Raw genomic sequence first — 24,785 nt, 5'->3', positions numbered from 1 at the left:
AAGCCTCAGCTGTCTTGTTCACTACTGCATCCCTCACATTCATGAACATTCACATACATTCTCATGCCTACTGACCATCCAGACCATTAATTTTTTGGAAAAAGAAATACAAACCTCACTCTCACGGGTTAATAAACATGACAAAAACGCACTACTTAAAGGGTTAATACAGTGTTTAGAAGATAGTAGATGCTCAATAAATATTTGTTGAATGAATAAATGACAGATACTCTACACTTTTGACGTGCTCACATTCTATTAAGAAAACCAGATACATGGCGGTTACAGGGGAGTGGGGAGGTGCGGGGCGGAGGGGAGGGGTACAAAGAAAACCAGATAGAAGGTGATGGAAGACAATTTGACTTTGGGTGAGGGGTATGCAACATAATCAAATGTCAAAATAACCTGGAGATGTTTTCTCTGAACATATGTACCCTGATTTATCAATGTCACTCCATTAAAATTAATAATAAATTTTAAAAAAAGAAAACCAGATACAAAAGTCAAATATCATATAACAGTGTTATCAATAGGTGAAATAATAGAAAATATAGCTGTGAATAAAATAAAGGAGAAATTGAGGATGGTGGGCAGAGTAGCAATCAGATAGTAGAAAGAGCACATCCAGAAGTGCACAGATGTGAGTGCATGGTGCTTGTAGGGTGAGGAATCGTCCAACACTGCTAGAGTGTGCATTTTTAGGGGTGGCGGAGGGAAGAGTGGAACATGTACAGTAGGCAGGAAGGCAGATGCCAAAGCTTTATGTGGCCAATGTGACATATGGAAAGCTTGAGCATTACCCTATGTACAATCAGGTGTGATCAGAGGAATTTAGGTAAAGTAGACCTTCAATTTATAAATATCGCTATGGAAAATGCACAAAGGACAAACATAGTAAAAGAGAGTAGAAGCAGAAGACAGGTCAGTGGCTTTGTGACAGCCCACGTGTGAGAGATGGCACACTTGAACTAAGGCTGGAGGAGGAGAACAAGGAGGAGGACCCAGGTTAGAAAGAAACAGAGTAAGCAGAAACAACAAGACCTAGCCATAACTGGACAAGCTGGATGAGGGACAGGACGGAGTCAAAGGTGAATCCTGGGGTGACAGGGAACTCGGTGCTACTACAAATGAAGGTAAGACGTGTGCAGACTAAGAAGATCGTAAATCCTCTTTGGGGTGAACTGGGTTTCAGGTATCTGTGGTACAAACCAAAGGGTAAATTTGATAAGCATTTGCATTGGTAGTCATCAGGAGCTTGGGGACAAGGCCTGAGCCAGAGATACAATTAGAGGGTAGTTAGTATACAGATGGGCATGCATGGCTTTGCTAGGGGAAGGGAACTGGATCTTGCACTCTGGAAACTGTTTCTCCAGGCAGACTGAGAGACTAAGATTTCAATATACAGGGTCATAAAGAGGACTTGTTGCTGGGTAACATGAGTCACAGAGCAGTGTTACTTTGACACTGGAATGTAGTCTCATCATTTGGTATGTACCACATGGTATTAGTCAGGCATGTTCTTAGGACCTTTGATTACGACCAGGCTAAATACCATATGTTCCATTAGACTTCACATTTTGGCATAGAATTCAATGAGAAACTGCTCCTTGCAGCAGTGACATATACTCTCCAAACCACATTACACTTTGCAAAGCAGCCTACAATTAATTTGTAGCAGAGATGCACAGATAGCCACCCAACCATGTGCAGCAGAGTTGGATGGCATGCATTTTGCATTTGCCAGAGAGAACATATTGCAGCTCATATTTTAGTCATCTCCCCTTAAAGGATAAAAAAAAAATTGTTAGTTATTCAAGACAGGAATAAAAATTTAAATGTTTGCCTGACCCTATGGGCATCTGTTTTTCTAAAACTATTGGCTGGTTGTCGAAAGGTGGTCACAGATTGTCCAGGAGATGGGATGCAGAAAGAGAGAATAAGGCAACTTTTTTTTAAAGACTGATTCCAAGAAGATGAGTTCAGATAGATGGCTGTTTCATATTATTTTAAAATAAAACAAATAATTGCTAATACTTACTGTATTTATTTTGGTCCAGAACAGTGCTAAGTAATTTACATGCACATCTCATTAAATTATGCCAAATCTTATGTGGTAGCTTTTATTATCCTACTTTATAGTTTATGAGACTTGTTCAACCTAGCATAAATGATTTAGATGACTGGGTTTTTTCCATTTGTATTTATTTTGAGGGAAACTGAATCTATGAATTAGGGTTCACAGATGCTTTCTTTTCCTGGCTAGTTTTACAGGAGCCTTATAATGGTATATATACAGGATGCAAAGACCTTTGTAATAGATGGCTATTGTTGTTGCTTTCCTATATTCCTTCCTCTCTTCTGGTAAAAGACTTCTTTTCCTTTTGGAATCTTCCTTTCCTTCTCTATGTGACTCAGATAGAGTTATCAGGCAGGTGACTCTTCCCCTCCCTCTCCACAGGTCTAGACATAGAAACCAACCTGCTTGATCAGGGAACCCATCCCTGGATCCAGCAATTGGCCTGGGACAAGCCTATTTCCAATAGGGCCAAACAGATGGTAAGAGATGTCCTAGTAAGGAAAGTCCTGCTCATCTGTCGGGTTCACTAACTCTAAGGACAAGTAACCCCAGAGCAGCTAGAGAGAAAAGTCTGCCAGTGCCTAAAGTCAACACAGAGCAAAGTGGAATTAAGACATGGGGAGAAGTAGAGAAACAGGGCCCTGACTTTGTCCCCTGAAGCCCTTGATCCAGCTTTTCTTGAAACTATTTCATTTCTTGGACTTCCCAGTTACATCAGTCAATACATTTCCCTCTTTGCTAATGCTAATTTGAGCAGGTCTCTGTCACTTATAATCAGAGAAATGGATTAGACCTAAAATGAGATAACAATATATTTAGCAAAAAAAAAAAAAATCAAAACATGATCTGAGAGAACTGGTTTGACAATCATTGATCAGACTTCATTTTCTGAGACAGACAAATATGTACATTAAACACTAACTACAAAATTATTAACATCAAGATTTCAGATATGCCCATTAGGAAATAATATCTTACACCATGGGTAGTCAACCTTTTAATACCTACCGCCCACTTTTGTATCTCTGTTAGTAGTAAAATTTTCAAACCGCCCACTAATTCCACAGTAATGGTGATTTATAAAGTAGGGAAGTAACTTTACTTTATAAAATTTATAAAGCAGAGTTACAGCAAGTTAAAGCATATAATAATAATTACTTACCAAGTGCTTTATGTCGGATTTTCGCTAAGTTTGGCAGAATAAATCTTTATAAAACAACTTACTATAGTTAAATCTATCTTTTTATTTATACTTTGGTTGCTCCACTACCGCCCACCATGAAAGCTGGAACACCCACTAGTGGGCGGTAGGGACCAGATTGACTACCACTGCCTTAGAAGGTATATATATATATATAATTGAGTTTAAGAAAGATTTTAGCTACTGAATTAGATGAAACTGTAATATGGCACTTTCCAGAGACTTTTTAAATAATTACCTTATTTTAAATAAACCAGAAAAATAAATGATAAGAACCAGTCACATCCATAGACCTGAACATCCGGGGTGTCTCTCCTGGGCCTCATGATCTCACTCTACATACAGTGCCAGAGATGGTTATACCCTTTATTCATACATAATTATTATTCTCTATATTTCCATAAAGATCTCCAATATCACATTTTCAAACCTATGCATTAACCATCATGGAAAACTAGTATCTCAAGTTCATCAACAATTAGCCAAGTCATCTTGGGCAAGCCATTTAACATCTCTGGGTCTCAGCTTCATCATGTAAAAGAAAGATATAGTTACTATCCTGCTTGACTTGTAGAGAATATTTGTAACACAACAGGTGTAAAAGCACTCTGAAAAAAAATAGTATGATTGTCTTTATCAACTCAAGAGCAAGATTTCTCAAGGCAGAATTCAATTTTATACTATGCCTTTCACCAACTGGGATCTGGAGAAAATCCATGATCTTATCAGAAATGCAGAATAGAGACCCATCAGAGGTCAAATGTAGGTCAAAACTAGGTTCCAGTGAAGGACAGGACATTGGTATCACCACCAGCCTGACTTTTTTACCACTTAGCCCTTTGTCACCTATAGGAACTCTGTACAAACCAGCTGGCTTTATAGTTCCCAAACACAAGCCAGACTCTGTTGTAATTCAATCACTCTCCTCCCCTCAAATCTGCTCTTTTAACTCATTCATCCCTGAACATATTACTTTTAACACAAAGAACTAGTTCCTCCATGCTGTCAAGCAGTGCACTCCAGGGCTCTTGAACTCAGAGCACTCAGGGCCACCCGGTGATGGGTTACACATCGTCTTATTACAGTTCCTGCATGATCCTCTAACATTGTCCTGTGGATTCTTTGTTATTACAATTCCATGTTTATCTGGTCCCACATATTTGATTGTCGGTTCTTCTTGTATAGAGGAAATACTTAGCAAATATATTTCAGTTAATTTAAACTAAAAATGTCCAAATGAGGTAAATGGCTGAAGAAAAATGAATTTACACTTAAAAAAGTGAAAGAGATAAAATTATAGGACAGCAGTTTGGAATTTATGCAAAATAGACCAGAAAAGTAGTCTATTCAAGAGGATCACAAAACAAATTTTATCCAAATATTATATATTTTTCATTCAGGGACTTAAGTAGTAAGTATATATAAGTGAAAAAGAAAAATCCTTTAAATACTATATCTCTTCTGTTAATAGTCTTAGCTAAAGTTTTATGACAAAATTAATTTTTTCATCATTAACCCTAAAAACTTAACCACATCAACTTTAATCTTAGGCTTTGTTGAAATTTCTTTCATCATATATAAATATTTGAATTGGGTGATCAAAGTTGTACCAAAGACAAATCTTCCATTAGGTAAACGTCACTGACTAGTATGAGAAACGGTTCTTGCATATTTAAGGAGTTGGCAACTTTTAATGCACCACTAAAATTTTAATAGAAGGTATGATCTGGAAGAAAATGAACACTTTTCCTGATATACAAAGATTCTAAGTCTTCTTTCCTTAAGTATTTTTAAGTGAACATGTTACATTTCCACTTTTGCATCATTAGTTTCATAGCCTTGGGAAATTTTGGGCTATGATGGTAGTGTATAAGGTAGCCAGGGAAAATTTCAACAGTACTGAAACAATGACTTGGAGGGAAAAAATAAAATAGAAGAGAGAGAGAATGCCAGAAATCTGAAATCAAATTTTTGGAATGGAAAAGACTTTTAAAATAATCTAACTCCACCCTTTATTCAGTGAAAATAATCACCCACTAATTTCTCTAACTTATAAATTAGTGTTGTTACATACTTAATTTTTTTACTGTAAAGCAGGATGCTTGGCAATTTCTTAGAAACAGAGTCCAAGAGAATAAGACCTTGAAAATATGGAAAATCTTTTATGGATATAAATATATTTCTTCTTGTTTGAGTCAAACCAGATAGATCTCTTGAGCCAGACTTGTGGTATCAATTTTTAATTTTATATTTCAATATGGAAAAGAATAATGATAAACAGAAAGGCAGGATTACCCACTGAGAAATGTGGAAAATGCCAAATGGCTCAGAGGTGAGACCCCCGTGAGGGGCTGATCCAGTGATGGAAGACCCTGGCAGTCAGTTCTCAAGCTTTGATAGCATATAAGAAAAATCACTGGTTTGAAGTCTGCACACTTCAATTTTGAGACTTTGAGCCATCAATTTCACTTGTGTGACCATTGACAGGTTCCCAAATTATGATTACCAATATTTTCGTCCTAAAAATATGGTTCTTGAATGAGATAATGCATGTAAAGTCACTTTGGAGACAAGCAAAGTGCATTATTACTTAGTTAATTTATATTAAAACCTATTTTAATCCAGCTATTTGAGCTTCCAGGGTCTAAAAGCCAAAATGTCATAATACTGCCTCTATACCCCCTTGGTTAGGCATCTCTATGCTGCAATTAAAGGAATGATCAAGGAATCCCTGGCTCCAGTATGTTCCAGTCCTTGCAGCAGACCACATAGTCATGTGGCTTCAGCAAACACAGAGCCAACAGCTTTCTTTCTGCTCTACAGTCAGTCACATTGGGCTGAAGGCTCAAACAGTGTGGTGAACACAGCAATATCTTTTCTTGTTCTCAAGATTTCTGTCAAGATGGGCTTTTCCATACATGTGAGGCTGACTCCATCAGTAACCCCTGTCCTCTCAACCCAGGACCCCTCTCAGAGCCCCCAACCCTGTAACAGCTTGGAAAGGCACCTTAGGTACTTTGTAAAGATCACTTGCTTTTGTCCAGCAGAATAAATCAGAATCCTGTGGGGTAGAACTATGGAGGAGAAGTGTGAATGAACTCTAATAATCACCCATCCCAACAAATAATCTGAGACATACTTGCCCTGGCATTAAAGCCATATGAATGGGAATAAATCCTACCATTCAGAAGCAACACTGCTCATGTGTTAGGGTGCAAATAAGACACAATGCTGAGTAAAGTGTCAGAGTTGCCTACCAAGGAGCTCTGTTCTAGATAGCATTCTTAGAGGTCTCAGAGAATGTTTAACAGAGCTGAAAGGTACCCTAGTGATGAGTGCAACACCTCAGTTAGCAAATGACATAATTATGGCAAAGAGAGGAAGTGATGTGCCCAGGATCACACAGTGAGCATCGAAGCTGGGAAGCGAACACGGGGTCTCCACCTCCAGACTCTGCTGTTCCTCCTGTAACCAAACACATTCTGCCCTGATGCATGAGAGTCTGTACTGAATATAACTGCTGACTGCCTATTGACCCAAAAGCAAGGCAAATGGCCAAAGCTCTTCCCTGGTTCCCTGCAGCTCAGTGACTCTACACACGGAATCAAAATTGCAATCAGGCCTCTTGACATTGATCTCCCCATAGACGAGGGGTTTATGAGCTCCTCCTGCTCTTGCTCTTAAACCATGCTACTCTTCTCAGTTAGCAGGCACGCCGTCGGTACTGAGATCTAATTGGCTGATTGATTAGAGAATAAACAATAATATTTACTGCTTCCTTCCTGAATTCACAGCCAAAGCAGCTCTGCTAAATGACCCCTCTTCCTTCTGTCTTTCCTCCTCCACTTGCCTATAAATGTTGACACTTATTATACAACAGGTCAGAGAAGAAATTACTTTGAGGTTTACCTTTAAAAATGAAAAAAAGCAGTGAAGTCCATACAGGAAGTCTCCCTAAACCAGCAGCGAACCAGAAAATATGTACTGACTCCAATTACACATGGCACTTCAGGATCTCTAATCTAATGGTCCATCGTGGTGTCAACAGCCATGTCCCTGGCTTCTGGGGGAAACAGGCACGCAGTCCTTCCATCGGAGCAGGAGGTAAGCACTAGGGAGAGATCTGAAGGCAGAGGCTGCTGACAGTGGAGGATAAAGTCAGAGCTCAGAGCCCTTTAGGATAGCAACCATAATATTTGGAGGCTCAAGAACAGGAGGACATGTGTGGCAGGAGCAGCCAGACTGGGATGCTGAGCCCCATTCTGTTTGGATGCTAAGAATTCATCATTAGGGTCCAAATAAAACAGACACTTGTCTGAGTGCTCAGAAGCACGAGGAGAATTCAGAGCAGATATCTGGAGGCAGCAGGCCCAGCTCTCCCCGGAGCTATTTTTCAAGAACACATTTCTTCTGTATGTTAACATGTGCAGGAATTATTTCTATTTAACAATATTAGGAAATATGCATATGCATACCTGCATGTGAATGTATACACTTATATCCTTTGCATTTAACCCAGATTCCCAGTTTCCCAGGGATCTCCTGGTCCTCGCAGACACTGCTGCTTCAGTGCCTGCCACGTGCACAAATGCTCGCTAGCGCCCTTACTCCCACTTATGTGACCACAGGTAAACAATGAGGAGAAACTATCATCAGAAAATAAAGTGACTGTGGGAAGAAAGACAAGTAAAGGGTAATTTCTCCAGAAAACAACTTTTATTCCTTCCACTCCTCCTCTACCAGCAAAGTCAGAAGTCAGCAGAGACCCATGAGATGCAGGCACTTCAAATGCTTCTGTGGCCTAAATGACATTTGGGAGAACAAAGAACCAAGATATCTGTTTCTCCTAACTTCCCTGGGCTGGCCCCCGGAGTGGGGGAGGCAGGCTCCTCACTCTCTTATCTTCCAGGTGGCCTCAATAAACTCATGGGGCCACGCAAAGCTGCATTTCTCCTTCTCAGTAGAAAGCACAGACCAATATACACAAGAGGAGCACACATGCTCTGTTCACAAAATCCCCTGTATCACTGTTAGAAACATCCTGACACCAAGCTGACTGGCTATCCGGTCAGCATTACCACGGCAGATGGGCTGCCCCTGATGACAAGGCTAAAGCAAGCTCTGAACATGGTGTCAAGCAAAATGTCAATCAGATTAAAACAAGGTGATGCCACTGTCTTTGTTTGCTTAAATATGCTAAGAGCAATGACCTTCTTAATGACGGAATTCATAGGGAGGCTTAAAGTAGGTCAGTGGTCCATACACGGACACACGCCTGGACAAGGCCTGGCAGTGTCTCCTCAGCAACTCTAGCTGGGAGATAAGCGTCCTCTAGCTGCAGTGTCAGCAAAGGTCACGGTGAACCACCTCGGCTGCTTCTGCAGAGCAATCTGAGCAGATACATAGGCACCTTGAAAAAGGATCCTATTCAATTGCCCTGTGGGCAAAAAAATTACACAGTTGCCATGAGAAGATATTTTTACAAACCAACCAAACAAACAAAAAGCAAATCACCAAACAAACATGATTACCTCAGTTTAGAAGCAAAGGGTATTGGGTGAAAGGATGCTGAGAGCCGGGGAGAAGCGCTGATGGGAATCTATTTCCAGGGGCTCTTAGCACCTGTTTGCAAGCACATCTCTCAAAATAGCATTAAGCAACAAGTTTCTAAAACGACAAATGGAACGCTTCTTTTCCCTGAAAGTGCTTTGTCATGGCTGATACTTTTTACCCAAGAAATCATTTCAAAAGAGCGTGCAGGATAAAGCAGAGGGATTTTAACATGTCTGCAGCTATGGCTACAGCAGCAGACCACACAGGGTGCCATGCCACTGCAGAGGCTGGAGCTGGGCGCTGCCTGGGCCCCACCTCCTCCCGGACCACTCACCATCAGCAGGCTGAGCGCAGAGTCTGGCACCAGCTGCACTGCCATGGTCTCCGATTCCCATGCACAAACACTTCTGCACAGTCAGTCAGCCTGGGCCCTGGGTGACTGCAAAGCATCCACAAATACCTGCAGAAAACCAGTCACAAATTTAGACTCAGGGTGAAAGAGGCTCAAGATGAAGATAGGCCACATTTCACACAGGCTGTGGGGAGGTCAGAGGGTTGTTGGGAAGAAGGGGTGGGAACCAGGTTCCGGGAGAAGAAAAAAAACAAAAAGGAGGAAAGCTGCAGGTTATTTAAAGGTGAGCCCTGCCTAGCTTCCCTAAGCTGCACAAGCACAGACACCACATCAAATACAAATATAAAAGCTTAGAACACAGAATTTTTAACTGACACCTTACCCTAGGCAGGAACTATTCTTTTAACTGATAATTAAAATAAAATAAAATGTTCCCTAGCGCAGATAAAGCAACCAGCCCAAACCCCCCCTCCCCTTCCCTGCATCTCTCAGCGATTCTGCTGCATAAACATGCTGAATGTCACAACCTACCGCTTACAATCTGGTCAGTGTCTTCTTTCCTGCAGCAAGGTGTGTCCCTTTTGCAAAATCAAGTATCTGAGAGTCAGGGAGCCGAGCCTGACCACCAGCACCAGGCAGTCACTGGAGATCAGCAAATACCCTCATTATAACTGAGTGGGAAGTCAGTTATGGACTGACTCCTTCCACCATCCCCAAATCTACTTTTCCTCCCCAAGTGCACTGGCAAGCTTACTTAGTTCCCGGTGGGGCTAATGTACTTGCGAGGAACATGTAATTATACTGCCTGTTCTGTTAGCGTTCAGATCTCCCTGCCTGCACCACATGCACACAGAAGACAGACACCCTCTACCTCTCTCCCTCCCTTCCTCCCGCCCTTCCTCCCTCCCTTCCTTTCCCTCCCATCTCTCCACCAGGCAGCCTGTTAGGAATTTTGAAGGAGCCTCTCTAGCTCAGGGAGGCATGGGAGGCTAATTTGTAGCAAAGGACACTAAGGCTTAACACAAAAAGGCAAATTAGCCTTGAAAATCATATCATGCAGCATTTTCCTTGGAAGATGTCAATGGAGAAAAAAATAAAGTCTGCCCAGTCTTGTTACTTAATGAGTGGTTCAAAGGCTTCCCTGAGTCAAAGATTTTAGAAAATTAAAGTATTTTTTAATGAGTGCTGCCAAGCTTCTATCTTTTTTATGGAAGCCACTCATTCAACTAAAAATAGCCATTACTAATATTTATGGTAATAATTTTCCATGTCCTTTTGTGGTTTCTTCTTTCACTCACCTGCTGTAATGACTCCAAAAGTTCCTTGAAATGAGCTTGACAATGTGAAATGTAGAAACACAGAAGCCATCTTTCTAAATAAAAACTGGGGAAAAGAAATGAATAGACTTTAAATGTTACTATGGACAATTATAGGTTCTGTACCACATAATTTATACTTTTAAAAGCATTTGTTTGATCATCACAGTGCTTGACACAAAAGTAACTGCTCAAAAATATTCCCCCATTGAATGAAAAGATTCCTCTTTCACTGTTTATCCCAGGGGTCCCCAAACTTTTTACACAGGGGGCCAGTTCACTGTCCCTCAGACCATTGGAGGGCCGGACTACAAAAAAAACTATGAACAAATCCCTATGCACACTGCACATATCTTATTATAAAGTAAAAAAACAAAACAGGAACAAATACAATATTTAAAATAAAGAACAAGTAAATTAAAATCAACAAACCAGTATTTCTTTTTTTTTTTTTTAAATAATTTTATTTTTTTAATGGGGTGACATCAATAAATCAGGATACATATATTCAAAGATAACAAGTCCAGGGTATCTTGTCGTTCAATTATAATGCATACCCATCACCCAAAGTCAGATTGTCCTCTGTCACCTTCTATCTTGTTTTCTTTGTGCCCCTCCCCCTCCCCCTTTCCCTCTTCCATTCCCCCCTCCCCCCCCCCCAACCACCACACTCTTATCAATGTCTCTTAGTTTCACTTTTATGTCCCACCTACGTATGGAATAATACAGTTCCTGGTTTTTTCTGATTTACTTATTTCACTTCGTATCATGTTATCAAGATCCCACCATTTTGCTGTAAATGTTCTGATGTCATCATTTCTTATGGCTGAGTAGTATTCCATAGTGTATATGTGCCACATCTTCTTTATCCAGTCATCTATTGACGGGCTTTTTGGTTGTTTCCATGTCCTGGCCACTGTGAACAATGCTGCAATAAACATGGGGCTGCATGTGTCTTTACGTATCAATGTTTCTGAGTTTTTGGGGTATATACTCAGTAGAGGGATTGCTGGGTCATAAGGTAGTTCTATTTTCAGAACAAACCAGTATTTCAATGGGAACTATGGGCCTGCTTTTGGCTAATGAGATGGTCAATGTGCTCCTCTCACTGACTACCAATGAAAGAGGTGCCCCTTCCGGAAGTGCAGTGGGGGTCAGATAAATGGCCTCAGGGAGCTGCATGCGGCCCGCGGGCCGTAGTTTGGGGACCCCTGGTTTATCCTATGGTGGTCCGTGTTGTGTTATTGAGTTCTAATGCCCTTGACCTCAGGCATTAGAATCAATCTCTACTGTCAGAGAGTAGGACTGATATGACTTGAAGAGTCATAGCAAGATCTGAGTCACATGAGTGTGGCCTTGTATTGAGCGTAACAGAATATTTTGAACTTCATGGTGGGTTTCATAAAAGAATAATTTTTAAATTAATTAACTAATTAGCTAATTATTTAAGGAACAGAGCTATAGTATTACCTTACCCTTGCAGATAGGTTTCTAAATGTAACTGATGGTTGTTCTGTGGTCACAGAGTGCCGCCTACTGTGTGCAGATCTCCATGATGGGCTTTGTAGAAGATACAAAGCTAAATCATACTCTCTGCCCTCATGAGCTTTTTATCTGGTAGATGGAGTAATATAAAAAAAATAACTTATGATACAAGACAATATGTGATAAATGCTATAAAGCGACAAAAACAAATAATTTGGGCTGTATAGAGCAGGGGCAGTTTACTTTAGGCTTCAAGGAGATGGTAGTGCATATTTGAGCTGGAAATTGAGGAATAACCAGAATGTCTTTTTCATGACTTCTGTTTTATGATTCTACCTGACTATGTTTGTAAGATATAGAAAACATAAGGAAAACTGTTAATATTGGTGCTATTGCACTCACGGATGTGAGCAGAGAAAGGCTGTGCCCCGTGGAGGCCTCAGCAGGAGCAGCGGCTGGTGTGGAAAGTCCGGGACAGGCTCAGGGCAGAGAGGGAGGCCTGAGAAACGTGTCCTCACCCAGATTCACTAGGCAGAGCCTGCAGCAGATCTCACGTGTAAAAACATGACCAGGAGGTGCAATCTTGAGGCAACAGGAGTAAAGGAGCTGGGAAGGTACATCAGGGAGGGGAAGAGAGTGGGTACAAGGTGGTGGATCTGGTCATAGGACCGTTGTTCAGTTGCAAAGAAGTGCTTCCTGGAGGGACTATTCCTTGAAATAGACAGAGGGAACCAGTTACCAGCCTGCTCCTGCTTTTTTGCTGACTCTTGTTGGTCAAATTGACACCCATAGGACATGAGCTCCCTTGTGCTTCAGAGTTCTGTTACCAGCTCCATCAGGTGGCTGTGAATGAAAGGGTATGGCATCGGAGTCCACAAATGGAGGAAGATGCCTCAGCCTCTGTGCATCAGTCAGACAGGCCATGGGCACTGGAGTTGCGAGGCTTCCTCCTCAGAGCACATTATGGGTGTTGTCCCAAAGCCCGGCCCACAGCCTGCAGGAAGCTGGGATAGCCAGCAGTACCAGGAGCTGAAATGACAGTGGCAGGATGTGGGCTCCCCACCAAGCAATCCCAGGGGCCAAGGAGGAGCCAAGCAAATCTGTAAGTTGCATGAACTAAGCCTGACGAAATTTTGTGTGTTTACATAACTTTCAATGACAAAACCCTCCATGTTTCCTGATTATTTTCCATTTGGGGGTTCATATTTGCTTTTTTTTTACAACTTTCAGTCGCTGGGGTTTTTTTCTTCTTTTCCAAGTAAGAGGAGGGGAGATAGAGAGACAGACTCCCGCATGCACCTACACAGGGATCCACCCAGCAACCCCATCTGGGGCCAATACTCTGCACATCTGGGGCCATGTTCACAACCAGAGCTATTTTTAGCACTAGAAGGAGGGCATTCGATCCTTAGCATCGATCCAATTGAGCCATGCTGGGGGAAGGGGAAGAGAAGGGGAAGAGGGAGGGATGGAAAAGTAGAAGGTCACTTATCCTGTGTGCCCTGACTAGGAATCAAACCCAGATATCCACACTCCAGGCCAACGCTCTACCACTGAGCCAACCAGTCAGGGCCAAATTACTGAGTTTTTAAATGTCTGTTTATTTTATGACAGTTATTCACCCTCCTCTATTATCCCTCTACTAGAGAGTGAGCAACCTGGTGTTAATACTAGGTACCATCTTTCTCTACGTACTCCTGGAGCTTAAAGCATCAAGCTCAGACAATAGTAGATGCTCAGTTATATTAAATTGGGCACCAATATAGATGCTAAAATGTTAAGTACAAAGAGAAAGAGTCAAGGACAAAATCAGGGGGTGGGGACGAGATGCTGGGTAGAACATGGGAGTCTGGGTAAAATGAGTAGCATCTGAGAGACTAGGAGTGTCAGAGAAAAAGGGAGTCCCAGAATTCCAGAGATAATGGTGATTCCACAACAAGGCCTGGAGCTTTTAGCAGAGTTATGAATATGGATATTAAAGTATGAAAAATTATGGAGAAGTTTGTGTGGAATAGGAATTAATTAGTATAAAGTAGACCCTCATCCAAAAACAAAACAAACCAGTGAGATATGAGCTCTCTAGGCCTCTCTGTCTCTCTCTTTCTTTCTCTCTCTCTCTCTCTTTTAAGTGTGAAGAGGGGAGATAGTGAAACAGACTCCTGATTGCACCCTGACTAGGATCTACCTGGCACTCCCCCTCTGGGGCCGATGCTTGAATCAACCAAGCAATCCTCAGCACCTGAGGCCAATGCTCAGACCAGCTGAGCTATCCTCAGCACCAGCATGATGCTGGAGTCAATCAAGCCACTGGATGTAAGAGGGGAAAAGAGAGAGAAAGGGGAAGGGTAAGAGAAGCAGATGGTCTCTTCTCACGTGTACTCTGACAGGATCAAACCAGAGATGTCTGTACACCAGGCCAATGCTCTATTCACTGAGCCAACCAGCTGGGCTTCCAGGTTTTTTCTAAACCTTGTCTAAGAGCAATCAAGATCACAAAAAGAGGAAAGTGTGACAATAGCAACCCTTTCCTCTAAGTAAATAAATTTCATCCTTGGCTATCCTTACCCCCCAAGAAACTGACATAATTTCTGTTAATATAGCGCCTCCCAAAATCTCCTCAATTGAAGGGGAGTTCAATGTCACACTTTCAAAAGCCACTACAAAATAAAAAATCATTAAAAATTTAACTTAATATGTATTTAATATGAAGCTATTGTGATGTTGACCATTGGATCAATGTCATTTGCCTGTATAAATTGGCCCCCTGTAAGAAATGTCTCTTGGCTGATACAATATTCACAAATCAATCAATGTGATTCAACACATAAACAAAAGAAAGTATAAAAATCACATGATTATTGCAATAGATGCAGGAAAAGCATTTGATAAAATACAGCATCCATTCATGATCAAAACTCTCAGCAAAGTGGGAATACAGGGAACATACCTCAATATAATAAAGGCATCTGTGACAAACCCACAGCCAACATCATTCTCAATGGACAAAAATTAACAGCAATCCCCTTAAGATCAGGAACAAGGCAGGGGTGCCCCCTTTCACAACTCTTATTCTACATAGTTTTAGAAGTCCTAGCTACAGCAATCAGACAAGAAAAAGAAATAAAAGGCATTCAAATTGGAAAAGGAGAAGTAAAACTATCATTATTTGCTGATGACATGATACTGTTCATAGAAAACCCTAAAGTCTCAGACAAAAGACTACTTAGCCCTGATAAATGAATTCAGCAAGGTGGCAGGATATAAAATTAATATTCAGAAATCAGTGGCATTTTTATACATCAATAATAAACTGTCTGAAAGAGAAATTAAGGAAACAATCCCCTTCACTATTGTAACAAAAAAATAAAGTACTATGAGTAAATCTACCCAAGAGTGTGAAAGACCTGTACTCATAAAATTAAAAGACATTTAAAAAAGAAATCAAAGGAGATACAAACAAGTGGAAGCATATACCGTGTTCATGGATAGGAAGAATAAACATCATTTAAATGTCTATATTACCCCCCCAAAATTCTATAGATTCAATGCAATTCCTGTTAAAATACCAATGGCATACTTCAAAGATATAGGATAAATATTCCAAAAATTTATATGTAACCAAAAAAGAACCTGAATAACCTCAGCAATCTTGAAAATGAAGAAAAAAGTAGGAGGTACCACACTTCCTGATCACAAGTTATACTACAAGGCCATTGTGATCAACAGCTTGGTACTGGCATGAGAATAGGCATATAGATCAATGGAACAGAACAGAGAATCCAGAAATAAACCCACACCTGTATGGTCAATTGATATTTGAGAAAGGAGGTAAGAGCAGACAATGAAGTAAAAACAGTCTCTTTCATAAATTGTGCTGGTAAAATTGGACAGGTACATGCAAAAAAAATGATACTACAAAACAAACTTACAGCATTCATAAAAATAAACTCAAAATGAATAAAACACTTTGATGTAAGTCACGAAACCAAAGACATCTTGGAGAAAAAATAGGCAGTAAACTCTTCAATATCTCCCATAGCAATATTTTTGCTGATTTATCTCCATGAGCACCTGAAATAAAGGACAAAATAAACAAAGGGGACTATATCAAACTAGAAGTTTTAGCACAGCAAAAGACACATGAACAAAATAAAGAGACAACCCACACAGTGGAAGAACATGTTTGCCAATACATCTGATAAGGGGTTAATAACCAAGATTTATAAAGAACTTCTAAAGCTCAACAACAGGAAAGTAAATAATCCAATTAAAAATGGGCAAAGAAACTGAATAGACACTTCTCCAAAGAGGACATATAGATGGCCAATAGGCATATGAAAGAATGCTCAACATCGCTAGTCATCAGAGAGATGCAAATTAAAACTGCATTAAGATACCACCTCACACCTGTCAGAATGGTGCTTATTAACAACACACAATAAGTGCTGGCAAGGGTGTGGAGAAAAAGGAACCCTCCTGCACTGCTGGTGGGAATGCAGAATTCTGCAGCCACTGTGGAAAACCATATGGTGTGTCCTCAAAAAATTAAAAATGGAACTGACTTTTGATCCACCTATCCCACTTTAAAGAATATATCCTAAGAATACCAGAACACTTATTCAAAAGAAGATATGCACCCCCATGTTTATTGGAGCATTTTTTACAATAGCCAAGATCTGGAAACAGCCCAAGTGTCTGCCAGTGGAAAATGACACCTCTTCTGTCATTTTCTCTGTGACCCAGAGTAAATTAAAAGCAGTGGTACAAATGCACAATGGAATACTACACAGCTGTGAAAAAGAAGGCAATCTTACCTTTTGCAATGGTATGGATGGACCTGGAGATTATTATGCTAAGTGAAGTAAGCCAGGCAGAGAAAGACAAATATCATATGATCTCACTTATATGTGGAATCTAATGAACAAGGTGAACTGAGGAACGGAATAGAGGCAGAGGCAGGGTCACAGGGAGCAGAGGGACAGCTGTCAGAGGGAAAGAGGATGAGGGGATGGGACCAGAGAAGGTGAAGGGATTAGTGAGATTATATATACATAACACATAGATATAGATCACAGGGCAGCAAATTCCAGAGGGATGGGGGGGAGGGTAGTATGAGGAGGAGGGCAAATGAGGTATAATGGGGGACTCGTGGGTAGGGGTGAGGGTGTTATATTGAATGGGACACTTGAATCCATGAAAACAAAATAAATTAAAATTAGTAAAAAAAGAAATATCTCTTGGAATTTAACACAAGGAAAATGTCTCTTCTGAGGCAGCCTGTGTGCAGGATGCTGTTAGCCTCAGAATTCCTGCAGTACCATTTTCTTCTTGGAAACCAGAACACCTCTTCTGTCATTTTCTCTGTGACCCAGAGTAAATGCCACAAGGGTGAAGTGAAAATTAAATAAAATATTATTATATCTTTTGTGAAGCTGCACCCAGTAGGCATTCAATAACTGTTAATTCCCCTTGTGTCTCCTTTTTCCTCTGACAATAAAAATAAGGAACTAACCACAGTTGGCATATTTGGCAGCCAGAATACCCAAAGCCCAATTTTGCTTTCAATTAGAGAAGATATTATCATAATTGGCATTATTACTTCCTTGGTTTTTCTTAACCTTCTTTTCTTCCTTTCAATACATAATGTAACAGTCTTATTTAGTAGGCCTTTTTGTCAGTAAGCCATCTGAAATCATTTTTAGGAAAGAGGTAGAACATAAATCATTCTTTAATGTATAAACAGCTCTCAAATAAGTTTGGCACACTGTGGAATATTTTGCAGCTATTAAATGACAATTATTTTTTTAAAACTAAAAATATGGAAACTGTCTGAACTATAATGCTTATTTGACCATGAAATGATACATATACTCTTAGTTATAACTATGTGAACATTTGTATTTTAAGAGGATATGAAGGAACTTCTGCTTCCAGCCAAGATGGAGTAACAGAGATGAAGTTTACCCTCCCACCAGAAACCAACAAAAAAAATGGTCAAAACATTAGTCAATACTTCTCAACACTGGACATAGGACAAACAAGGACAATAATTCATAATAAACTTTACAGTTGTTCCAGGCTACTGAATTAAGAGTGTTTCCAGGTCACAGAATAGAGAAGCGGAGCCCAGGTGGAAATAAAGATTTCCTGAAAGGAAGAGAGAGCTAAGAGTCAGGGGGAACCAAAATGGGTAGAGTTAGTAGGGCAGAGTGCCAGACAGGAGAGAGGTACAGAGAGAGAAAACTCCAGAGATTTGTAAAAGGGTCCCCTGTGGGTATTCAGTTGAGTACTGACCACCTTATGCACAAGAAGAAACTATCTGAAGCCAAAGAAAGAGCCACCTAAAAAAAACTAGAGAGATTGGTGACATACCTGCCTTATGATCCAACTATCCCAAGAGAAATGAAAATTAATGTTCAAAGACTTGTATATAAATGTTAATGAAAGCTTTATTTGTAATATTTAAATTCTGCAACAATCCAAATATCCATCCACATGTTAATGTTTGAACAAATTACATAGCCATAAATGAAATCATATTCATCAATAAACATGAATAAAGTACTTTTACATGCGACAACATGCATAAACCTCAAGAATATTACATTAAGTGGAAGAAGCCAGATGCAAAAGACCACATACTGTTTATTCCATTGATAGGAAACATAAAAAGAAAAAAGTAAAGTGGATTAGAGGTTACTTGGATAAGTGTGACTGCAAAAGACAAAAGACCTTTGCGGAGTGGTGGCAGAGTTCCTGAAATGATTGTGGTGATGGTTGCACCATTCTGTAAATTTACCAAAAGTCATTGAACTATACACTTAAAATAGGTGAATTTGTTGTATGTAAATTATATCTTTAAAAAGCTGGGGTGGGGGGAGTTAGATAAGAAATGAACTATTGAAACTGTCAACAACATGGATGAATCTCAAAATAATTGTATTGAGTGAGAAAAACCAGACAAAAAAAAGAATGCATACTGTATGATTCCATTTATATAAAACTCTGGATAATCCAAATGAACGTATAGTGACAGAAAGCAGATCAGCAGTTGCCTAGGGAACAGGTGTGGGGTAGGAAGGGGTGAGCAGGTAGCATGGGGTAGGAGGGAGGGATTGACAAGGGTTATGAGGGAGCTTCAAAGAGTAATGAGTCTATTCATTATCTTCATTATGGTGATGGTTTCATGGATGTATCAATAGGTCATAAGTGAACAAGTTGTGTGCTTCAGATACAGAATGGAGCAAAAGTAGGCTTATAGTTGAGAGTATGCAAAACAGTTTATTCTTGTATTACTACTCATTAATTATTGTATTATTTTCCATATGAACAACTGTAAACCTACTTTTGCACAACTCTGTAAGTGCGAGCTATTGTATGTCAATTTTACCTCAATAAAGCTATTTTTAAGGGACATAAATGGTATAATTACAAAACTAAATTAAATTAATTCTGTTAAAATAGTGAAATTAAGAGTAATATTTCCGGCCCTGGCCGGTTGGCTCAGCGGTAGAGCGTCAGCCTGGCCTGCGGGGGACTCGGGTTCGATTCCCAGCCAGGGCACATAGGAAAAGCGCCCATTTGCTTCTCCACACCCCCCCCCTCCTTCCTCTCTGTCTCTCTCTTCCCCTCCCGCAGCCAAGGCTCCATTGGAGCAAAGATGGCCCGGGCGCTGGGGATGGCTCCTTGGCCTCTGCCCCAGGCGCTAGAGTGGCTCTGGTCGTGGCAGAGCGAAGCCCCGGAGGGGCAGAGCATCGTCCCCTGGTGGGCAGAGCGTTGCCCCTGGTGGGCGTGCCGGGTGGATCCTGGTCGGGCGCATGCGGGAGTCTGTCTGACTGTCTCTCCCCGTTTCCAGCTTCAGAAAATTACAAAAAAAAAAAAAAGAGTAATATTTCCCTCTTTCTAATTTGTCAACTAGTACTTACATCATATTTTCAATAATTAAAATGGTGAATTAAGAAATTGTTCATTACTTTAAATGAGAAGGAAGGTACAGACTGAGGAGCTGGTAGAATCAGAAGATGCTGACTGTTGCTGTTGTTGAAAGCAGAAAGCCCTTGGATTATTTTAAGGCACGTTAACAAGAAGCCAGAAGAATGAGAAGGCAGAAAGATTCTGTAAATCTGGAAGGAGTGGAGGGAGAGTGGAATCAGGGCTGGAGGGGTTAGTTTTCATAGGGATGAGGGTTGCCTGTTCCTGAGAGATGAAAAGAAAGGTGAAATTGCAGAATAATGTTGAGAAGACATAAAGGAGGAGTGTGAACAGAGATATTTTAATCTGCTAAGGAGGGGCTGAAGCACCTTCTTTAAGGGTCTTATCTCACCAGAGATCACACGTATTTCTGTTCTCTTTCTCTTTCTGCTTCTCTACAATAGTGGCAAGCCTTGGTAGCTGCTGGTCCCAGAAAAATGGTTCACCCCTCCACCTCCGTCCCCTGCTGGGCCCCTCAGTGAGAGCTGCTGCCTAACAGGAATGCACAGGGGTCCAGAGGCCCCATACAAGGCCTGTGTTAGGCCAAGCTTCCAGGGCAGTCTCTCTAATGCCATTTCAGAGACACAGCTCGGACCCTGTCCCATCCTGCTGCAGTCCAGACCCAGCCTCTGATGACAGGCCTCTAGAGGTCTATGCCTCAGAAGTAGGACTATCCACTACAGTCCCACCTCCAGCCTCCCCCAGGCCTCCCAGTGGGTTTATAGATGGCTCTCCCCAGCAGCTACAGTCTTTGCAGCTCTAAACCAGAACAAGGAACCCACTGGTATCATGTATTGTCCCAAGGGGACCTGGTACCTGCAGCTACATCCTTACTAAGTTGGTTGGATTCAGTACTTGGCATCTGTCTACCTTTGTCCTCTGCTCAGCAGTCCAGTTCTACAAACTCTAGGTCACAGGCAGCAGAGCAGCCTGGGTAAACTTCCCCAGCCCCACCCACCCTAGGACTCAGAGGCAGATTTAACAGCAGGTGCACCAGGCCCGTGACCTGAGCCCCAACTTCTGAAGGGTCCTGCAAAACCCCAACTTTACATACATATTTTCTAATGTAAGGGGCCCAATATTTTCTTCTACACCCAGGACCTCAACTGACCTTAATCTGCCTCTGCTAGGACTCCCCTACCCCAAGGGCCCACAGAATAAAGGTGCTAATAGGCTTAGTGCTTCAACACCCAGTTCCAAAATGAAATGATTCACATTGCTTATGGAAGTCAAAGCACAAGAAGTGTGTAAACCAGTACCTTCCTTTTTCTTTCTTTCTTTCTTCCTTTTTTTGTGACAGAGACAGAGAGAGACAGAGAGAGGGACAGATAGGGACAGAAGGACAGGAAGGGAGAGAGATGAGAAGCATCAATTCTTCATTGTGGCATCTTAGTTGTTCATTAACTGCTTTCTCACATGTGCCTTGACCGTGGGGCTACAGCAGACCAAGTGACCCCTTGCCCAAGCCAGCAACCTTGGGCTCAAGCTGGTGAGACTCATTTAAACCAGATAAACTCCATGCTCAAGTCGGCAACCTCGGTGTTATAATCCTGGGTCCTCTGGGTCCTAGTCTGATGCTCTATCCACTGCGCCACCGCCTGGTCATGCAAAATCAGTACATTTCTAAGAACACCCAAATGCCACCAGTTAATCAATCTGTTTATATATATATAGATGTTTACATTAATTCCTTTTTCAATTCAACTATAGTTAATATACAGTTTTATATTAGTTCAGGTGTACAAAATAGTTATGCAACATTTATATACCTAATGAAATGGTCACCATGATAAGCCCAGTAACCACCCAATACCATCCAAGGTTATTATGTTAGTGACTACGTTCCCTATGCTGTATGTTATAGCTCTGATTACGGAATTTATTTATAACTGGAAATTTGTACCCCTTGTTCCTCTTCATCTTTTTCACCCTTTCCTTGACACTCTTCCCCTTTGGCAACCATCCATTTGTTCTCTAATTCTTTAATGTTGACTTCTAAAATTTTGTACACATTATACCCTGGATTCTTTCACCTAGACTCAGTTACCTTCCTCAAGAGCACCGACCACATTAACCCTAGGTAAATGTTCTTTAATATTTGGATCATGGTCAAAATACTGTGTTCTGCTATTTTTCCCTATGATTGTTACCTGACAAATAGGTTTCTAAGGTCCCATCTCAGACTCGTAACAAACAGCCTCCCATCACATAGGTTTCTTCATCATTCTCCGTTATTGAAGATTTATTTGGTTTCTAGTTGTAATTATACTACTATAATGTGCCTTTGTACAGGTAATACTTATCTTTTTTAAAAATTACTTTCATACAATAACTTCCTCATAATATTTTTATAATAAAGCTAAAAATGTGCTAATATTGCCTAAAATATTGCCTTATTAAAGAATTAAGCCCGTCTATCATGTCCTCTTTATGGTATGAGTCACCTTCCCTTAAAGATTCAGTAGTGCTTCCCCCTGAGGTTGGCTTAATAAGTAATTTAATATTTAATTTAAATAGGTGATTTACTTCTGAATGAGTTTCTATTTATTTCCTTTTAAATTGGGTTAAGTGTTTTTTTCTTTTTTTCTATTCTGTGTATACATATACATATATTTGTCTATTGGAGACTTGGTATGATTTTTATTTTATAAGCACTTTATATGTCTTATCTATCACATTAGTAGATTTGTAAAATTTCAGAAAATCTAAAGAACATTTAATAACATTGCCAATGAGATATTTGAACTTCCTGCAAGTACTTAAAAATATTTTCTTTATTTTGTGACTATTGTTTTTGTTTCATTTTAATTGTACAGATGTTTGGATTTATGTATATACCTTTGCCCATCTTTTTTTCATAATTTCTTGAATTATTGAAATTGTTTTTTCTTTGAATAAATAAACTATCTGCTTGTATATGATATTATTTTTTATTTTAATTTTTTGAGATAAATTTGTTGAAATGAAGTTACTCTAGCACATGTATAAAATAATTATTCTCTTTTGAATTCTATTATACTCATTGATCACATATTACAACTTTTATGTATTTATTTATGCATTTTGTATTTTGTTTTAATGGTCTATATTTCTCCTTCTAATCCAGTGTTATATTGATCAGTTTTTTTTTTTTTCTATTTATTTTAGAGAGAGGAGTGGAGGCAGAAATATGCACCCTAACCATGACTCACCTGGCAAGCCCACTAGGGGGTGATGCTCTGCGCATCTGGGGCTCTTGCTATGTTGCAATAAGAGCCATTATTTAGTGCCTGAGGTGGAGGTCATGGAGCCATCCTCAGTGTCCCATCCAACTCGCTCTAATAGAGCCATGGTTGCAGGAGAGGAGGGGAAGAGAGAGAGAGAGAAAGTGAGCGGGGGAGAGGTGGAGAAGCATATAAACTTTTTTCCTATGTGCCAAGACTGAGAATCGAAACTGGAACCTCCATATACCCAGCAGATGCTCTACCACTGAGCCAACTGGCCAGGGCCTCAGTTTTTTTATTCATTTATTTATTTATTTATTTATTTATTTTTAATTTAAGTGAGGGTGGGAGATAGACAGATTCCCACCATGTGCCCCAACCAGGACCCACCCAGTGACCCTGTCTGGGGCCGATGCTCCACCCATCTCGCAACCAAGCTATATTTTGTGCCTAAGGCAGAGAGGCTCCATGGAGCCATCCTCAGCGCTCAGGCTCTCGAACCAATAGAACCATGGCTGTTTAGGGGAAGAGAGACAGAAAGAGGGAAGAGGGAAGAAGCAGATGGTCGTTTCTCCTGTGTGTCCTAACTGGGAATTGAACCTGGAACTTCCACATGCTGGGTTGATGCTCTACCACTGAGCCAACAGATCAGGGTTTTATTATTTTTTAGAAAGACAGTCTATGTCACAAGATAATTATTATTTCTTCATTAACTCTTTAATACTTTTGTCTATCTTCCCAAGTATATACTATAGAATCAATTATTTTGAATTCTGTAAAATGCTCATGACATCATTGGTATTTTAACTGAATTTATGTTTAAAGTACAAATTAAATCAGAAATAATTGCCACTTCATTTGATCTTCCCATCCAGGAGTAGGACATACTTCTCTATGTATTCAAGCAGGTCTTTTTGTTATTATTGTTTTCACCATTAAAATTTTGTAGATTTTTTTGGATAGGTGTTACTTATCTTCACATAACTTTAATTAACACATAATTCAATTTTGTGGCTAGCATAAATTTGAAGTCTTTATTATATTTTTAGCTGGATAATAAAGGCATTTTAGTGTCGGGCTAACTTGTGTTAGTCTGTCTTTTGACCAGCAGTTTTTTCCCCAGTGTTCTGTTATTTCTAATAGCTTTTGCTTGATTACTTTAGCTCTTCTAGGTGTATAACCATAGTTTTCTAATGGAATTTCTTTTAAACCTTATATCTTTTCTTTGTACTTCATTACATGTATAAGAAAATATAAATCTCTACAGAACAGTCATTGTGAAAGCCATTTAATCCTTCCTGTGTTCATGCTAAAAAGAAATTCTTACCTGCATTTCATCTATCAGCAAAACTCACTGGCTCCACCTTCAAAATACCTCCAGCATCCCACCTCTCCTCACCATGTGCACTCCACAAACCTGTTCTCAACCACCATCCCCCTCACATGGATTAGCACAATGGACTTCTAATCACAATCCAAAAGAGCAGCCAGAGTAATTTTGAGAATTTAGATCAGATATTGTTACACTTCTGCTTCAAACTCTCCAAACTCCTGAGAGTTCCTTACAAAGCTCTGTATGGTCTGACTCCCCATCTGTCTAACCTCCTACTTTATTTCTTATTCATTT

General features: G+C 40.2%; 1 protein-coding gene across 1 annotated transcript in view; it reads right to left on the bottom strand.

Moving 5' to 3' along the window:
• FRMD4A (FERM domain containing 4A) overlaps positions 1–9,932 on the bottom strand; it is a 681,483-nt gene extending 671,551 nt beyond the window's left edge. Inside the window, exons 1-2 of the mRNA XM_066279107.1 lie at positions 9,715–9,932; positions 9,166–9,291 (exon numbers count right to left, since the gene is read on the bottom strand). Coding sequence (XP_066135204.1) covers positions 9,166–9,210 — 45 coding nt within the window. The 5' untranslated portion in view covers positions 9,211–9,291; positions 9,715–9,932. The remainder of the gene's footprint in view (positions 1–9,165; positions 9,292–9,714) is intronic.
• Between the last annotated feature and the right edge of the window lie 14,853 nt (positions 9,933–24,785).

Source organism: Saccopteryx bilineata, chromosome 5 (genome assembly GCF_036850765.1).
Source record: "Saccopteryx bilineata isolate mSacBil1 chromosome 5, mSacBil1_pri_phased_curated, whole genome shotgun sequence".
Taxonomy (NCBI): domain Eukaryota; kingdom Metazoa; phylum Chordata; class Mammalia; order Chiroptera; family Emballonuridae; genus Saccopteryx; species Saccopteryx bilineata.
The sequence above is the reverse complement of the archived record's forward strand: the minus strand, read 5'-3'. Positions and strand labels throughout refer to the sequence as shown.